Source organism: Cavia porcellus, unplaced genomic scaffold (assembly GCF_034190915.1).
Source record: "Cavia porcellus strain 051 isolate PalLab524CR breed Dunkin Hartley unplaced genomic scaffold, mCavPor4.1 scaffold_27, whole genome shotgun sequence".
NCBI lineage: Eukaryota > Metazoa > Chordata > Mammalia > Rodentia > Caviidae > Cavia > Cavia porcellus.
Genome location: NW_026947510.1, coordinates 4,994,130 through 5,012,051, shown reverse-complemented (window position 1 = coordinate 5,012,051; position 17,922 = coordinate 4,994,130). Strand labels below are relative to the sequence as shown.

The window sequence follows — 17,922 nt, the reverse complement described above, 5'->3', positions numbered from 1 at the left end:
CTACCTGTGATCCTCTACCAGGGTCTCTTCTGGTGTTTTATGCCACTTACATTACAGTCCTGTTTTATGATATTCTAGATCAGGCACTGAAACACCTTAGAATTCAGCAAACAAAAATTCTAAATTATTAAGTCTTAATTACCAATCACCAGTTTAAAGTTTTGTTTAAAAATTAAACCATATGCAGTGTGTGGTAGCACACACCTGTAGTTTCAGCACTTGGGAGGATCGCTGCCAGTTGGAAGACAGTCTGGGGTACATAGTTCAAGGCCAGCCTGAACTACATAGTAAGACCCTGTCTCAAAACAAAACAAAACAAAACAAAACAAAACCTAAATAAAGGGCTGGGGATTTAGCTCAGCTGCACAGGTGCCTGCTGACAAGCTTGAAATTATGAGTTCAATCGCTGTACCAGGAAACAAACAAAAACAAAACTTATCCTGAGTAAAGAAAAAATCAATTTGCATGAGGGGTGGGGGCTCAGCATGGTTTCTGTTGTTGAACTAGTGTTAGCTTCCAGAGAACAGGAAAATGCCACAGCTGTCCTCCCCTCCCCAAGACACCCTGACTCCACACCTGTCACCCCATTCAGCAAGCATCCAAGTAGCATTTTGCAAAGGGGACTCACTGGAAGGAGAACTCCCAGGTTAATGATGGACAAGAACACACAGGGAAGTGTACAGAGCAGACCACCCACAAGGCCGTGTCTCCAGTGGGGTGGCTGCCCCGCACGTGGGTACGCAGCAGGTGGCCCCAGCAGCAGAGCTGTGACCAGAGCTCAGGTCTCATTAGGCTGTCCTGGCCGAGGTGCCCCTTTCCTCTCCACCTGCCCTGGGTTCTAGGACTGACAGCTGTTTTCTTGCATGTATCATGGGTATGGGACCATGCGAAGCCCCGTGTGGAATTTACTGGGCCACTGTGACCAGTCACCACCTCCTTACTATGGAGTGTTGTTGACACAGGCAGTTTTTGATGAGGTGGTGCCCGGCACCACACCAGGCTTTTTCTTTCAGTCCCCAGCATTGAAGGTCACACGGTAGAGCGGGCTTGGTGTCATGGGAGAGTTTACCACGCGCATGCTGATGTCGCTATGACCCTAATATGTCTAGCGCTCAGCCCCACTGTGGAGCAGACACCCCCTCCCTCAGAGCACTGCCTCTAAAGTTACCCTGAGTTGTGCGCATCTGGGCTCGCTTCCTTCCTGTGGCCTGGTGTGAATCTTTCAAACTTCACAGTTCTACCCTTCCAATCTGAGGCTCCCTGCATCTGTCCGGGTTCCTACAGCCGCCACTGTAGGGGTGGGTCCTGTGCTTTGCACAAGAAAACCACGGCCTGCGTGGTGGAGATCTGCGGAATCCCACGGTCCACACAAAACCAGGATCTCAAAACACGGTCCCCCAGCGCAGCGGTTCAAGGCAAGGTTACCTCAGCCCCTGGTCTAGGTCATCGGCTCTCAGCCAATCAGCGCATGGCGTCCGTAGCCAGGGCAACCCGCTGCAGTTGCGCTGCATTCCGGGGCTCAAGGATCGGGGCTGCGTTCTGGGCGCCTAGGCCATGCATAGCACCTGCACCTGCCCAGACCATGGACGAGTCCTACAAAGTCTACGACTCACCTGTGCTTGGTGTTGCTCAGTGGATCCCGGGCCAACCTGACTGTAGAGTGTTCAGGACAAGTAAGAGGGGACCCTGCGGCTAGTGAGCTCTCACTGTGCCGTTTCCTCCGGGCAAAGCGTTATCAGGGAACTGGGGAGGTCATGTGTGCTTCTAAGATACCCACGCCAGGCCCATTGTCTTGCTTGAAGCCACAACATTGTTTCCAAACATCCCCCGTGTAGAGAAAGGTTTGGGGAACATGGGAGTCTGTGTCCCTCTGTTGGTGGAGGCCTCACACACCAACTGGTGTCAACACACTGCAGCCTCGGGGGTGACAGGGAGAGATGAATGGATAATCAGAATTCAGCAACAAGGGCAATGCTGGCCATGCCCAAGACTGAGCCGTGCCCCGAGTGCATGGGGTATGCAGGACCAGCTCCATTTTCCTGGAAAAGACTCTTACACCACAGCTTACAGGGTAAAAAAGGAGTTCCCAGGCCAAAAGGAGGTGGGGATAGAGCATTTTAGGCCTCGGCGCGGTGGCCTAGTGTACTCAGGGGACTGCTGGAAGTGTGCTAGGGAGGTTTCAAGGGTGGAAGTGTCAGATCAAGGAAGATCTTACAAAGCACGGGATAGAGAAGCAGGTGGAAGTGATAGGACAGAATTGGAAATAGTCAGACATCAGGTGTGCAAGATTAGGCCAAGGCTTCAGCCTGGAGTGTGCAGTGGAGAAGCAGGACACCCCACAGCCCTGGTCAGCATTCCCAGGTGCACTGGGGCCTCTCTGGTCAATGCCCAGGCCAGATGCACTGTGACTGGCTGAGAGGGCAGCAGAGAGCTGGGGCCACTTGGACCAGCAGCACAGATATAGCAATCCCACAACAGCAGGGGGGTCCTGGTGGGTGCTGGGACCTTTCTCAGGTATGGAAAACAGACCTGGAAAATGGGCCAAATGCTGCACAGGGAGAGGTGAATTCAGGCTTGGTGGCTGACACTGACTCTGGGTTTGAGGTCTTGTGCACTCTCCAAATGGAACATTCTAGCAGCAACTAAATGTGCAAAATGGGTACCTCTCCCCCATCGTAGGTACTGGTATGGCATCCCAGGCAGACCGAGCCTCATGAGAGTACAGGAGGTGACTCAGCAAAGAGGAGAGTAGTAGTGCAGACCTGGAAAGCCCAGGGAAAGCAGGGGCCCAGGAATGGTCATCTGGGGGTTGAAACTCGGGCAGATGTGGGAATTGGAAGCTGAGACAGAGTTTCAAGGAAGAGTGGATGCCCAGCACTGGGGAGACTGAGGCCAGCCTGAACTGCCTAACAAGATCTGATTTAAAAAACAAACAAAAAATGGTAGAATCACTCCAGACACTTGCAGGCTGTCACCAAAAAATGAGAACAAGTGTTTTTTGGGGGCAGATTCTGAGTATTACCAGAGATTGTCTAGGGTCAGAACTAGGAACCTACAGTGTTAAGCAGAGAGCTCTGTGTCCCTGGGGTACAAGAGAAGAAAAGTCCACCAGTATCATCGTGGGTGGAGTCACTGACCTGAGCAGGGTAAGCAAAGCTGAGTGCCTCTCTCCCCTTCTCAGGACCGGAGTCTCAGTGTGCCCAGACAGGTGAAGGCAGCCAGTGTTGTTATAGGAGCCACCTCACTTCCTGCCAGCTACCCAGGATGGAAGAGCTGGGAGGAAACCTGGGGGCAGGTATGTGGGAGGGGCCCTTCTAAGAGGGTGGGCAAGTGACATCTGTACCTGCACCAGACCATCCAGTAAGTACTCAACCATGGGAGGCTTAAGGTATAGCGTGTCCTTAGGGATGCAGCAAACATGAAAATTCAAAACTGAGAGCCAGGAAAGGGGAGGAAAGAGCTAGAGCCAGGGGGAGGGGAACAGAGTGGAGGGAGGGCACAGTCCAGGGCCCTGGGGCAGGGGGCAGAGCTCATTCTAGGAGCTCAGAGAAGCCATAGATTTCAAATGCGTGATGATGACAAGATAAATTTCACATTTTAAGACTTCTGGCCAGGATCAGAACAACAAGCTGGGCATGGTGGCACATGCCTGTGATCCTGGCATATCAAAAGGCTGAAGCAAGAGGATCATTGGGAGTTTGAGGCTGTAATAGTGAGTTCAAAGCCAGCCTGGACTACATACCAAGACCCTGTCTCAAAACAAAAAATTTAAAAAGAGCATGGGCTGAGGGTCTCGCAGGCCCTGTGGATACAGCAAGGCTGATGAGCAGCACAGCTCATGTGAGCACCCTAGTCGGAGTTCAATCAGGCATCCGACGTGATGCCAGCCTGATTCCCACCAACCTCTTCCTTCACCACACACAGTACCACAGTGCTCCCAATGTGCAGGGCTACTTAGGGACCCTAAGGTCCCCAAAACCACACCATACTCCCACACTGATCCCCCACTCCATGAAACTCACCCAACCCCCAAAGGCACATTGTCACCCTGCTAGCCCTTGGTCTGTCCAGTGCACTGTGGCCAGCACGTAGCCTTGACTGGGCCTGCACCCTGCACAGTGCCAGCCCTGCTGTGATGAAGACCAAATGCCACATGGGTTAGTTAAAGTGGGTGTAGGAAGGTATGTCTTGCAGTTATATGAGGGGCCACTCCTGGAGTGAGAGTGCACACATCATCTTCTGACCCTGAGCAGAATACAAGGCATTGTGAGACTGGGGGTGGGGGGATGAGGGGTGAGGGAGCAGTACAGGAATTTGAGCCTCATTCTAGGGGCACCTGTGGACCTACAGGGGTTTTAAGCATGAGAACTTTGATTTTAGGATGGAAAGGACAGTGATATTTTCACTAGCAATACTATGTGTCTACTTTTTATTTTTTAATACCAAGTACATTTATTAGAAAAGAAGAAAGTAATCAAATATCCTCATATCTTCCCTTGAGAAATTAAAAATAAAAGGAATAAAACAAAAAATGAATAGAAGAAAATAATAAAGATCAGAAAACACAATCCCATATCAAACTGCCAATATCATTTTTCATAAAGATTAAAATTTAATTCTTAAGTTTCTGTAAAAATAGAAAAGACAATAGTCTAAACAACTTTGATAAAATTAGAGCGCCAACCCTCCCCAATCCCCACAACTTATCACAAAGTTACACCAATCATGACAAAACAGCATTGATGTCAAGATAGACAAACCACTAAAGTACCAATACAAAGTCCCAAAATAGATACTCACATAACAGACAATTGATTTCTGGCAAAAGCAAAAGCAATTAAGTGGAGATAGATTGTACTCTCAGTAAATATACTGGAACAACTGGATATCCACATGCAAAAAACCCAAACCTTGGAGCATACCAAAAAATTTCTTAAAAACATTCAAAAGTCAATTAAAAATGGTTCACAGTGGGTTAGTTAAAGGCAGATGTGGCCTGAGTTGTTGCTTGGCTGAAGTCATTCTCTCTGGGACAAAATACATCTTTTATTCCTTATCATACTAATGAAGCAATATGTGTATACATACATGACATATTTATTTCACTAATAATTATGACCTCAAAGTACATTCATTTACCTATAAAAATGTCCAGTTCATCATTCTTTATGGCTAAATAGTATTCCATTATATAGAAATACCACTTTATGGTTTATGTCAGGGGTCTCCAAGACTCAGAATTGTAGACTCCACCAAATATAGCATTTGTGATTGATTCATTGTCTAGTGCTCCGATTGGTGGTGTGAGTGCTACACCCACCTAGGGGTGGAGCCAGGATCCCATGGTGGGAGGAAGGTGTGTCCCTCTCTCTTTCTGGTTCTTGCCTTGCTGTTTGCAGCCACCATGAACTACAGCCTCGCAATACCACACTGCCTTAGAGCCAACTGAGTATGGCCTGAAACCTCCAAGAACTGTAAGAAATAAACCTTTCCTTCCCTAACTTTGGGTGTCAGGTATTTTGTCTCAGTGATGAGTAAAAAGTATCTAAGACACCACATCATTTTATCCATTCTTCAGCGGATGGGCATTTAGGTTGTTTCCAAGATCTGGCTATTATAAACTGCTGCTATAGACATGGGTGCACATATATCACTGTGGTATGATGTTTTTAATTCTTTTGGGAAGATACCCAGAAAGGGAATAGCTGGGTTGAATGGGACCTCCAATCTTAGTTTTTTCATCTTTTTTTTTCTTTTTTTCATTTTTATCGGTACCAGGGATCGAACTCACGACTGCCTGCTTGCAAGGCAGGCGCTTATGCCGCTGAGCTAAATCCCCAGTCCCCAATCTTAGTTTTTTGAGGAATCTCCACACTGATTTCCACAGTGGCTGCATCAGCCTGCATTCCCACCAACAGAAAAGAAGGGTTCCTTTTCCCCCACAGTCTCTCCAGCATTTGTTATTGGTTGATTTCTTAATACTAGCCATTCTTTCTGGGGTGAGGTGAAATCTCACTGTTGTTTTAATTTGCATCTCTCGAATGACCAGTGCTGTTGAATGTCTCTTCTTGTTTTAAAACCACTTTCATTGTTTTGGTTTTTTGAGAGTCTCACCACGTAGTCCAGGCAGGCCTTGAATGCACTCTTGTAGCCCAGGTTGGCTTCAAACTCTCCCTGATCCTTCTGTCTCTGCCTCACAAGTGCTGGGATTATAGGTATGTATGCCACAGTACTCAGCTATCAGTAGCACATTTCTTACATACAAAGTCACAAATAAGTTGACTGATTCTAAACATCCCCACTGCCCAGTAGGAAAGTCCCTTCATGATGTCCCCTTTACAGATGAAGAAACTGACATAAGAGAGGAAAGTGACTTGAGCCAGCACATGCAACCGGGGAGCTGGAGGCTTGGACTCATGGCAGAGCTTTCTGGCCCCAAAGCCTCTGCACTCCAAGAATAGGGCTGTCGGAGTGATCAGACAGAGTAGACAAGATTCTTCTGATTGCTGATAAGAGCACTGGGGACTGCATCAGGCATGGTGGCACTCAGCTGTAATCCCAGCACTTGGGAGACTGAGGCAGGCAGTTGACTACAAGCTATGAGCTGCCAGAGGTAGGAGATTGGCCAGCCTGAAGTACACAGTGAGATTCAGTTCTTAAAAAATAAGTACTGGGGGATGGAGGTGAGGAGGATTCAATTAAGGAGATGTACAAAGCCCTTACCTTGGTGCCCACTGTTGGGAGTGCCAGTCATGTTAGATGGCCATGACAGAGTCCAGCTGGGGACTGGGCCCTGATGCCTAGCCTGGTGCCAAAATGCTTCCCTTCCTGGCTCCTTTCCATCCTCTTCCAGGAAGGAGCTTACCTTACCCATCTTCTCCCAAGGGTTCTGCCAGCCTGAGACTCTGAAGGAGAACGGCAGCGCCAGTGTGGTCCCCACCTTTGATCCTGAACCTGTCATTGCTCACTGCTTCAAGCAGTTCAAGCAGAACTTCCGTCTGCCACAGAGCCGCCGGCGGATCTTCATTGTGCCTGCCCAGGGCAGGCCCCGGCAGGGACAGGCACCTGTGGACCTAATGCCCCAGCCCCCACCACCCCCACCACCTGTCCCCAGCTTCAGAGGCCTGGACCTTGGGGACAGTCCTGGGCCACTGGAGGACAGAGTGGCCTGGCTTCACCAGAGGGCAAGGCTGCGGAAGGAGCTGGAGGCCCTGGATGATGTGGCACGGTGGCTGGAGAACAAGCCCAGCATCTCGCCCTTAGAGGCCAAAGTCCTGCGCATGCTTCATAAGGAGCGAGAGGTCCAGATCATGAGCCAGGCAGAGGTCACCACAGCCACCAAGGTGAGTGGTCCCACTGGGCAAGTATCACACTGCAGGTTTAAACATGCTTCATCCTTTTGTTCTTGTGGTTTGGTCAGGATGGGGATGCTTCTTTCCCTTTCACAGAGGAGCAAATGGAAGCCTGAACAGGGAGGTATACTTGTCAGCTACTGCTGCGTAACAAATACCCCACAGTGGGCCAGGGATTTAACTTAGTGCAGTCCTGGGTTTGATTCCCAATACCACCCCCCCAACAAAAGCCAAATATCCCACAATAATGACTGAAAGCAATAAATATTTATTGTTTGCTTTTTTTTGTACTGGGGATTGAACTTACAACCTCACACTTATCAATGAGGTGCTTGTGCTGCTGTGCTATATCCCCTGCAACAAATATTTATTGTTGCACACAGCTGTTTCTGAGGCTTAGAAACCTGGGAGCAGCTTAGCTGGGTGACTGTGGCTCAGAGCCTTATGATGTTGGCCCAGAGCCATAGTCATCTACAGCTTTTCCAGGGCAGGATGGTCTGCTCCCTCCTGTCCAGACTGGCCATGGACAAACCTTAAAGTCATCCCAGGAGAGACATTCCTGGAAGTCTGCATTGTGAGGCACAGGGGTCATGCACCTGGGCCATGTGAGGATCATGGTTTGGGAGCTGGGAGCAAAAGGAAGACCTGCCTGTGATGGATAAGGGCAAAGGAGACCAAAGGTTTGTCCCAACCACAGACACAGTGTCACAGAGGCCAGGACCCATTCCTCAGCTTTCTGGGACATCTTGTTATGCAGAAGTCTGAAACCTCTCTTGTTCTGGGAAAGCTGACATCAGAGGAAGGTAACCTGAGTTAAACACAGGTCTGGCTGGGTGTGGTAGACACATCTACAATCCTAGCACTCAGGAGGCTGAGGCAGAAATATTGCTTCAAGTTTGAGGCCAGCCTGGGTTACACAGTGATTTCAAAACCACCCCAAACTACAAAACAAGACCCTGTCTCAAAAAAAGCGAGTAGAGGCCAGGAGGCTGGACTTCCCGAGCTCCAGGGTGGGTGTGTCTTGGGCTCATAAGACACCGGGGCCTGTAGGCCCTACTGGTCCCTGGGACAGATGTGCTGAGTGTGATGTCAGCTCAAGTTTTCTGGGCTTGTTTCCTTGAGCAACACCTGCTCCAAGGGGCAGCACTGTGTGCTCAGCAGCCATGATAGGTACCCATGCAAGTGCCTTCTATGTTCTCCATCCTGGGCTCCCAGCTGCCAGCCTTTCCCCACATCTCTTTGTCTGACTCTGTGGCTGCTCCCTACCAACCCCTCCCTACCTCTTCCAGAAAGGAGTCCTTTGGCGAGAGGTGCCCCAGCTGCGGCTGCCCAAGCCCCCGGCCCTGTCAGCCCTGTATGCCTACCTGCGTGGCCGCAAGATCCAGGTGCTGGAGCTGTTTTCCAAGGGCCACGGCACACAGCAGAGAGTCTCCCGAGAGGAGTTCCTCAATGCGCTGAGGGCGGTGAGCACCCTGTCCCTGGCTGTCCTGCACCCCGCTGTCCCTCCATCTCCTCCCTGGCTTCTGGGGCAGCAAAGAGTAGACCCAGAGCTCAGATTACCAATGTGACATACATTAGAAAATGTGGGGGACCTGTGGCCAAATTGGACCCCAGAACCATTTTGCACAGGACTGGGCAGGGCATGTCCCCATCCACGGCACAGCAGTGAGTGCTGGATTTGCAGAGCAAACCCTAAAACCACTCAGCTTCCCGGGGAGTCCCCTTGACCCCTCAGACCAGTGCTGGCGGTCACTGAGGGTCACTCACACAGGAGTCTCACATCTGACCCAGAACCTGTGTCAGGCCTGGTGCTGAGCCCACAACATTATTATCCTGCCTCCTCCAGATGAGGTAAATCCATTGAGAAGTGAAGTTGGCAATCCAGCCCTGCTGTCACATCTGCCACATCCCTTTGCCACACACACATACAGCCCCAGTACCACAGGAAAGAGAACAAGGAAAAGTCACAGATGGCAAGTAGTGCCTCTCTTTGCCCAGACAGGTATAGAATGTTTCTCCCAGGGCCCAGCGGGGTGTCTGCAAACTACATCTCAGGTGCTCTGCATAACCTGCCTCCTGTTCTTTTTTTTTTAAAAAAAGTTTTATTGGAACACAGCCCATAGTCATCTTCGTATTATCTGCAGTTATTTTCATGCTTCAGGGGGAGAGTGCATGGCTCATAAATGGAAAATATTTCTATGACCACACACCAGCTCCCTCTTGATGACTATAATCTCTGTGCACTACAAATAGGCATGAATAAAAATACAAATTAAAGGACCCTGAAATACTCACTATAGTCTTTTATTTAAGAAGCTTACGAGTATGTTGTAATCATGATTCCCAGTCATATTGCTTTGAAGCCATATAATGTTTTCACTCATTAATTGCAATGGTTTTAACCTGGGTTGTTCGATTTTAGTATCTGTGATAGTACGAATAGCTATTTTGAAGAAAACAACACAACATAAAAGCTAGTGCTGATTTAATATCATCTTGTTTTGAAGTCTCATCAAGCTGTGGTACATATGTTTCCACTGGTTTTAACATGTTGTATCTTACTATTTCACTATATGCAATAGTATAAACAAAATTTTTATAGGCAAAGAGATAATATAGAAACTGTTGTTTGTTTTCTATTAACTGGTTCTAAATACCCTGTAATTCTTTCATTCTCTTGAGTGGCTTCACACTGTCTTGATATGCTTGATGCTATAGCATACGAAGTTACACTCAAATAATTCAAGGAAAGAGGCACTATGGCGACTACTATTATGTTAGATTATCTGGTGGTGAAACACAATGATGCTTAAAATGTTCGGTTCTGACTTGTGTTGTTCTGTTACAATGTCCTCTTTTATCTCAATCTCCACCCTTTTTTAAAATTAATCTATTTTCTCTCATTTTTTTAATTAAGGGGAAGATAAATTAAAAAATAGCGGGACATATTATAGTAACTTTTTTGTTTTCCTATTAACCTGATTTGAACCCCAGTATTGCTCTCCCCATCTTGTTCCGTCTGATTATTCTATATTCTATTTTGTTTGATAGTATCAAGTTTGAGGGTATAGGCAACCACTTTGAAGGCAATAAGATGTACTATGATGCCCATTATGGTTTGACTATTATCTTCTTTTGAAGTCCTGTAAGGTCTCCAGTGTAGGTTTTATTGGTCTTGTTCTGTACTGTTTTGATCAATTATATTAGACCTGATGATATAGGCAACTCAATTTAAAAATAGCAAGAGGCATAATGGTAACCACTTTTATCACCTGGTATTCTATTTTTGCATCATGTACTATCCCATTCTTCTGTTCTAATTGACTCTGTTTTGCTTAGTCACGTTTGGTTTTATTCTCTTCAAAAAAAGTAATAAGAACTGTGGGAGTAATAAAACCCAAAAAGTGTAATTGTTATTGTAAAAAAGAGAGGAAAGGAAGGTGGATAAGGGTAATAAGGCATATAACCACAGGTATGTTTGAGTGTGTAGGATGGAAAACCATATTATGGAGCTTTTGTTGGATCACTGAACGGAACTGTCTCCAATATCACTGTATGAATGTCCACTTTACATGCTTTAATTTTATAATTTGGACAACTGTTTCTAGGAAGACAATATGTAACCTATTAACTAGTGATTTCTTACTGTATTTTTTTTCTTGAAATTCTGTATTACTTGTACCCTTTTACTGCTTTGTTTTTTTATGTCCTTTCTTTTTTCTCTTTAAATAAAAAAAAGTCTGCTCAAAAAAAAAAAAGAAGCTTACGAGTCCCTAATTGAGATGAATTAACGTTTCATATATTTTGAATACAAAATACTTTTAAAAACCTTTTTCAGAAGCTGGTGCCTAGTGTTTTGCAACTTTAAATCATGTTTTCTGGCTGCAGGTTTTAACTCAGTGGTAGAGGATTTACGTAATATGTGCAAGGCCCTGGGTTTGATCTCCACCACCACAAATACAAATAAGTATATTCCTGGATGATTCTTTGAAAAAATTAGCAGTTTTCACACTTTTTAGGATGTTTAGAGACATGAACAACACTCTACACTTCAAACAACAACAACAAAATAGTCTTTGACCAACACAGCTAAAAAGATGAAATTTTTTTTTTTTTTGTCCTTTTGAGACAGGGTCTTGTTATGCAGTTCAGGCTGGCCTTGAGCTCACTTTGTAGCCTAGGCTAGTCTCGAACTCACAGTGATCCTCTTGCCTCAGCCTCCCGAGTGCTGGGATTACAGGTATGAGCCACCATGCCTGGCAAGATGAAATATTAAATCCTGAACTTTCTTAGGGAAAGCCCAGGGGGCAATGATTCTGGTCTAAAGAAACAGAAGGATGCAGTTCAATCCTCTGCAGGCTTTTCTTCCTTCAGGGTCAGTATCATTGACAAACATATATCTCAGAGTTGCTTAGAGAAATGAAGTGTAGAGTTTATCTGAAACTACATACTTCACTGTAGGTAGGGGAGGTTTAGATGCTCCTTGTGGGCAAAGAGGATAGACATGTGGTATAACCCTTATCAGCGCTGAGATCTGTAGGCAGTGGGGTGAGAGCCAATGACTGACTGTAAAGATGGCGGCAAATCTGCCCTGGGCTGTGAAGGACGGATAGGACTTTGTAGGCAGAAGAAGGGAACTACCAGTACAAAGGTGGAGGGTGAAGCGGGTGCTGGAGATGGGGCCAGGACAGCCAGCCTGGGGCAAATGGGAACTTTGGCTTGGTGGTTTCTGTCCTCTCCAGGTGGGAGTCCCCATGAAGCATCAGGAGATAGAGGATGTGGTGATCTACCTGAGCTCCCTCGGGAAGCAGCACGAAATCACCGTAGAGTCACTGGCTATCACCTACAAGCAGTGGTCTCTAGCCCAGCTGAGAAGAAGCACACCGCCTACCACATACAAGGGTGCGTCCTTTTGCCGCCCTGGCCTACACGTGCCCAGCATGTGGTCTGAGGCCTTCTTACTATTAATTTACATGTTATGGATAAAGAGCTAGCAAGCATTTCCTGTTCAGAGACAGAATCGGAATGCATTTGTAGCCTCCTGGCTTGGTGTTCTCCTGTCAGGTCTATAAGAACAGGGGCTACCGTGTACCGTTGTACAGGTTGTTCATAGCTCAAGTCTCATCTGCAAGCCATGTGCTTATGGAGCGTCTCCTACCCAGACCCAGCACAGTGGCATGTTAGAAATGGGCTCACAAATGCTCTGAGGGTGAAGTGCCAGCACAGGGTGCAGCACGTTCCTATTTCACCATCCATTCTAGCTCTGTCCCCAGCACAAGCACATCTTTGCTTTTTTTTTTTTTTTTTTTTTTGTCTTTTTGAGACAAGGTCTTAGTATACAGTTCATACTTTGTAGCCCAGGTTGGTCTTGAACTCACAATGATCCTCCTGCCTCAGCCCCCTGAGTGCTGGGATTACAGGTGTGTGCCACCACGCCTGGTTCATTTTTGCTTTTCTAGATGAAATGCATGTTGCTCTGCCCACATCGGTCAGACTAACAGGAATTTAACCTTGGACTTGTTGGAGGCTCCTTGCCCTCCCTAAGGGGCTCCTTGTGCTAGAGGGGCTCACTCACAAATGAAGTGGAGACAGGACTCTGGAGCTCATGGTTCCCAGCAGGAGCTCTGTGATCACCTTGGAGTGGCCTCTGAGGAGAGGCAGGCAGCACCCTTGGCCCACTTCCCAGAAGGTTTTCACATCCAGGCTCATTATGGCTTGTCCTATAAATCTCCATGCCTCTCATCCAAGCACTTGGGAGGCTGAAACAGGAGATCACTGTGAGTTTGAGGCCACCCTGTGCTACATAATGGGATCTTGTCTCAAAAACCCACAAGTTCAAAGCCAAGTATTGTTTTGGAGTCCTTTGCATGACTATGTGTGCTCTGATGCTTTCTTTGTTTGTTTGTTTTTTGATACGGGATCTCACTATGTCACTAAACTGCCTATGTTGGGCTCAAACTTGTGATTGTTCTGCCTCAGCCTCTCAAGTGCTGGGATTACAGGCATGCACCACACTCCTGGCTTATTGGGAGATAGTTGAGTACCCACTATGTTCCAGATACACTTCTGGAGACTGGGAACATAGCAGGAACTGGCCAAAGCCCCTGGTTGCAGGTACCAAGCCAAGGGTGTCTCATGTGCAGAAAGTTCCTGAAGACCACTGGATGGAAGGAGTAGTGGGTGGTGGCCAGGGCTTCCCAGGTGTATGGGACACTCTGTGGAGGCCAAAGATAGGAAGCTGCAAGTGCCAGTGGAAGATAGGGTGGCCAGATGGATGGGGCAGGTGGTGGGGAACATACCCAAAGGTGCGGGACAGAACACTAGCCACTGCCCCTGTGTCCCTCTGGCCTGTGTCTCTTCCCTCCAACTCCAGGTTCCATCCAGGCACAGAGCTCAGTGTCTCTGCAGCCATACAAGAAGGACCTACTCACGGTGCCCGAGGTCCCTGTGCCCTCCGAGGCCCGGCCCCTGACACTGGAGGAAATGGAAGATGTAGGCAAGCACTATCGCGAGCGCAGGCGGCAGCTCAAGGTGACAGCCGGGACCGTAGGAGGGGCTGCATCCCTGTGACAGGGACATCTGGCCCCACCAGGGTTTGGGATATGGAAGATGATCAGACTCAGAAAGTGCTGAATCCACCCCCCTCCCCAGCCTGTTCTTTAATCAGGACTTTCCTACTTTTGGTTTGGTTGAGACAGGGGCTTCTTATGCAGTTCAGGTTGGCCTTAAACTCATTATGTAGCCCGGGCTGGCCTCAAACTCTTGGTGATCCTCCTGCTTCAGCCTCCTGAGTGCTGGGATGATGGGCATGTGCTACCATGTCTAGCTGGTGTTCTTTAATTAGGACATCTTGTCCTGAGACCAGGGCTGCACCTTTTTCACAGCTGGAACCTGGCACATGGCTCCACAGTGCACAGATCACAGAAGGGCTGGGCTGGCTCAAAGCCCTGGGTTTGTCCTGCACCAACTGCACAAAACCAAACTAAACATCGGGCTTTGCAGGCCACCTGGTCTCTGTTGCAAGTGCTAGGCTCTGTTGTGGACCGCATGTACACAGCCACAATGCTGCAATCCCATACAAACTGATTTAGGAGAGCATGTGACAGGTAAGGTTTGACCTGTAGGCTGCACCTTGCTGATTTGGTGTGAGAAGTTTTAAAATAGATTTTTTGGTCCTTGTTTTAAAAAAGAAAAAAAAAACTGAGCTGGTCATGGTATCACATGCCTGTAATTCTAACTATTTGAGAGACTGAGGCAGGAGGTTCTTAGTGAAGTTTTGTCTGAAAATGAAAACCTAAAACCAGAAAAGTCTAGGGCTATATAGCTCTGTGGTAGAAAGCCTGGGCTTCCTCAGTACCACACAAAAGGGAAGGAGGAAGGGGAGGTGGTGGAGGCCCAAGAGGAGCCCCTCTGAGAGCCCGCCTTGTCTCCCCGCAGCTCCCCATCCCCTCCATCCAGTACACGGAGAGCTGCCGCCTGGTGCGCAGTGGGGACTGGCACATGGACCAGCACTGCCTGCCGTCCACGGTGCCTGGCGAGAGCCAGGAACTGCTGGATGCAGCGCGCAGGGATGGCTTCCTGCTCTACTTGCGCTGTGGGAGGCAGTGCGCGGCCTCAGGGCTGCCAGTGACAGAGGATGTCCTCACCCGAGGTAAGGAGGAAGCAGGGAGGCGGCCAGATACTCAGGGCCCTGAGCCCACTCCAGAGCATGTAGCTAAGGGCCTGGTTCTCTGTCTTTGAGAAGCTGATCTGGTAGGAATAACTGCCCCCAAAATCACTGATGCAGCATGGTGTGGAGGCACACATCTGCCGCCCCAGCACTCAGGAGGCTGAGGCAGGAGGATCACCAGGCCAACTTGGGCTACACAGTGAGATCCTGTCTGGGGGAGTGGGGAGAATACGGTACCCCTTAAATCCATACAAACACTATTATTGAAAAAGTAATTTAGGGAAAACCAAAAGGACATTTCACAGCTATAAGGAAGAAAAATATTTTTAGCAAAAATGTGAATTTATTAATAAGACAGTCCCCACCAACTCCAAAGTCCAGGAACAGAGTCTTGGGTTCAATGAGCCTGTCCTCTTGATGCCCACAGCACTGCTGTACCCAGGGGACAAGATCGTCCTGCAGGATACCCAAGTGCGCCCCATCCGGCAGCCTGGTGGCTTCTACTCAGACTGGAGGGCCCTGGCCCCACACCTGGCCAAACAACAGATGCAAGACCCAAATCTGGGGCCCCAGAAGAGTAACAAGCTGAGTATCCTTGTGTCCTAGTGCCACTGCCCACTCACCACTGTCCCTTCTGCTCTGGCTGGGATACTGGCCACTTGGCGACCTTTATCTGCTTGTTGCCCCCACTGGTCATCTGGAATGGTGGCCCCAGCACCTCCCACCATGGCACATGTCTTAGCTCGGGGCCACTAACCTCAGCAACACACAGCCACGCTCCCGGCCCTAGTCTAGGTCCACAGTCATGGTCCTAACTGTGGGTGGGGATAGTCCTTTCCAGCCCTACTACCCTCCTCTGGCCCAAATCATCATCTTCCAAGTGGGTAGCACCACTGGACCTGTTCCTAATGCATAGAGCGACTGAATGGGGCTGCGTGACATAGGTGTCAGGTGGATGGATAGGCCACTCTGTTCCCGGGCCTCAGCAATGCCTCGGATAAATAGCACTGGTGGGATTTGAGAAGGTTCACTGATGCCTATCGTGGAAGAGACTTATAGGACAAGGGATGAGTCATCAAGAGCACCAGGCAGAGTTAGAAACTACAGGGGAGGAGCTGGGCATCACCCAGCACTCAGGAGGTTGAGGCAGGAGTCACCTGAATTCAAGGCCAGTGTGGGCTACACAGTGAGTTCAGGGTCTGCCTGGGCTACAAAGTGAACCCTGTCTGAAAAACCAAAACTAAAAGAACAAGAAAAGAAAAGAACTGAGGGTACTAAGGGAGACAGATATAAAATGCAGCCAGTGACATCAAGCTCTTTCCTGCCACGTCCTTGTAATACTTAGCACAGCGAGAGCTGGATAAGGGACATGTGCTGTATCCCTGTGCTGGTCCACGCTGGCAGGAGGCACTGGTCTGGAAAAGCTAGGCAGGTGCTCAATGGTGGTGACTCAAGGGCCTCTGTCCTTGTGACCACCTCTCTGCCATGGTGCCTGCCTGGGTTCTTTGAACCCGGAGGTGGGCAGGTCCAGGACAGGACTGTGTCCTCCTGAGGAGGACAGAGAGGTGAAGTCCAGGATGGACACTGTGCTCTGGCTGCTTAGTCAAGGCCAAGGCTCAGGATGCAGCTGGGCAACATCTACCTGGTGTCTGAGCAGCCCAGGTTCCACCCAAGAGTCACAGAAGAAAGCAAAGAACCTTTGAAGCCAGAAGTAGGCTCGGGCACAGGCGGGCACTCACTGCTGTGCTCCCTTCAGCCTGATGGCAAGGTGGCCTAATCTCTGCTCCCAGGGCTCCACACCCCAACCTGCTCCTAATGGTACCCCTCTTCCTTCCCATCAGGAAGGCACCACTGGACAGCAGGAGGACACCCTCTAAAGAGACCCAGGAGGTTACCAGGTTGGCAGCAGCATCAGGATGGGGGGTGGGGACAGGGCTCAGAGCCCAGCACAAGAGGCGAAGGAGGGAGTGAGGAGTGCAAACCTCAGTGCAGGGGTGAATCTGGTGAATCCCATGACACCCTCTGGCCTCTCCATGGGACGGCTGTGGCTCCAGGGTAAGTGTGGCCTGACACAGTGATAATCTGGGATGTACTCTCAAGCCTGGGGTTCAGAGACAGCTGCTGGGTCAGGCCCATGGCCCTGGGTTCTGGCTAGGGAAGTGGTCCTGAGAGAAGTGTCCCATGCTCACTGCCCACAGGTCACAGATAACAAGGAGCCAGCCTGTTCTGTCCAGGTGACGTCTCATGTCTTTCTTTTTTTCCAGGAAGCTGAAGGCGAGGAGACATGGGGGTCTCCAGCGAACCCATCCCAACGCCTTCTGGCCAGGCCACCTGCTGGATAAGCTGAGGTTTTGCCTACCCTCAGAGACCACTGACCGGAGCCTGGCACTGTTCAGTTGCATCCAGCCATGCCTACCAGGCCACCTACCACCCTGACCGCTGGTGGCCCCTGAGGAATGAGAACTACATGACCCAAGCTTACTATGATTCCCCCAAAGTGTATGCCATCAACTAGACTGGGTGGTGTTACCATGACATGGCAGGGATCCAGCCAGGTCAAAGACACAGTGTTAGGGTGGCTGGACCCCACAACCCTGTCCCAGAGGAGTGTCACTGCCGCACCTCTGGCCTTGGCCTTTGCAAATAAAACAGCAAGAGCTTTTCTCACATGACCTGGGCTCCAGCCTTTATAACTTCATGTTTGAGCCTGGGGCATATAGTGGGGATTTTCTCTGTGACCCTGGATGGGGAGTTTCCCTGGGCACTCAGGAGCCATGGGAAGCTGCAGGTGGCATGAGCCTTGCACTTCCATGAGATGGGTTGGCAGTCTGTCGCTCACTGTAAGGCTAAGCCTCTGTGTTCCTGCTCCCAACTCTTGGGGTTTAAGAGGCTGGAGACTCT

The 17,922-nt window shown here is 49.1% G+C and overlaps 1 protein-coding gene across 1 annotated transcript; it reads left to right on the top strand.

Moving 5' to 3' along the window:
• The first annotated feature begins 105 nt into the window (after window positions 1–105).
• Window positions 106–17,693, top strand: Efcab12 (EF-hand calcium binding domain 12). Its single transcript, XM_013145007.3, is given in 11 exon segments — window positions 106–1,673; window positions 3,182–3,295; window positions 6,886–7,343; window positions 8,642–8,815; window positions 12,095–12,254; window positions 13,726–13,883; window positions 14,790–15,003; window positions 15,449–15,605; window positions 16,863–16,919; window positions 17,286–17,426; window positions 17,428–17,693. Coding segments are annotated over 11 exon segments (1,947 nt in total). The 5' UTR covers window positions 106–1,468; the 3' UTR covers window positions 17,537–17,693.
• Window positions 17,694–17,922: the final 229 nt, after the last annotated feature.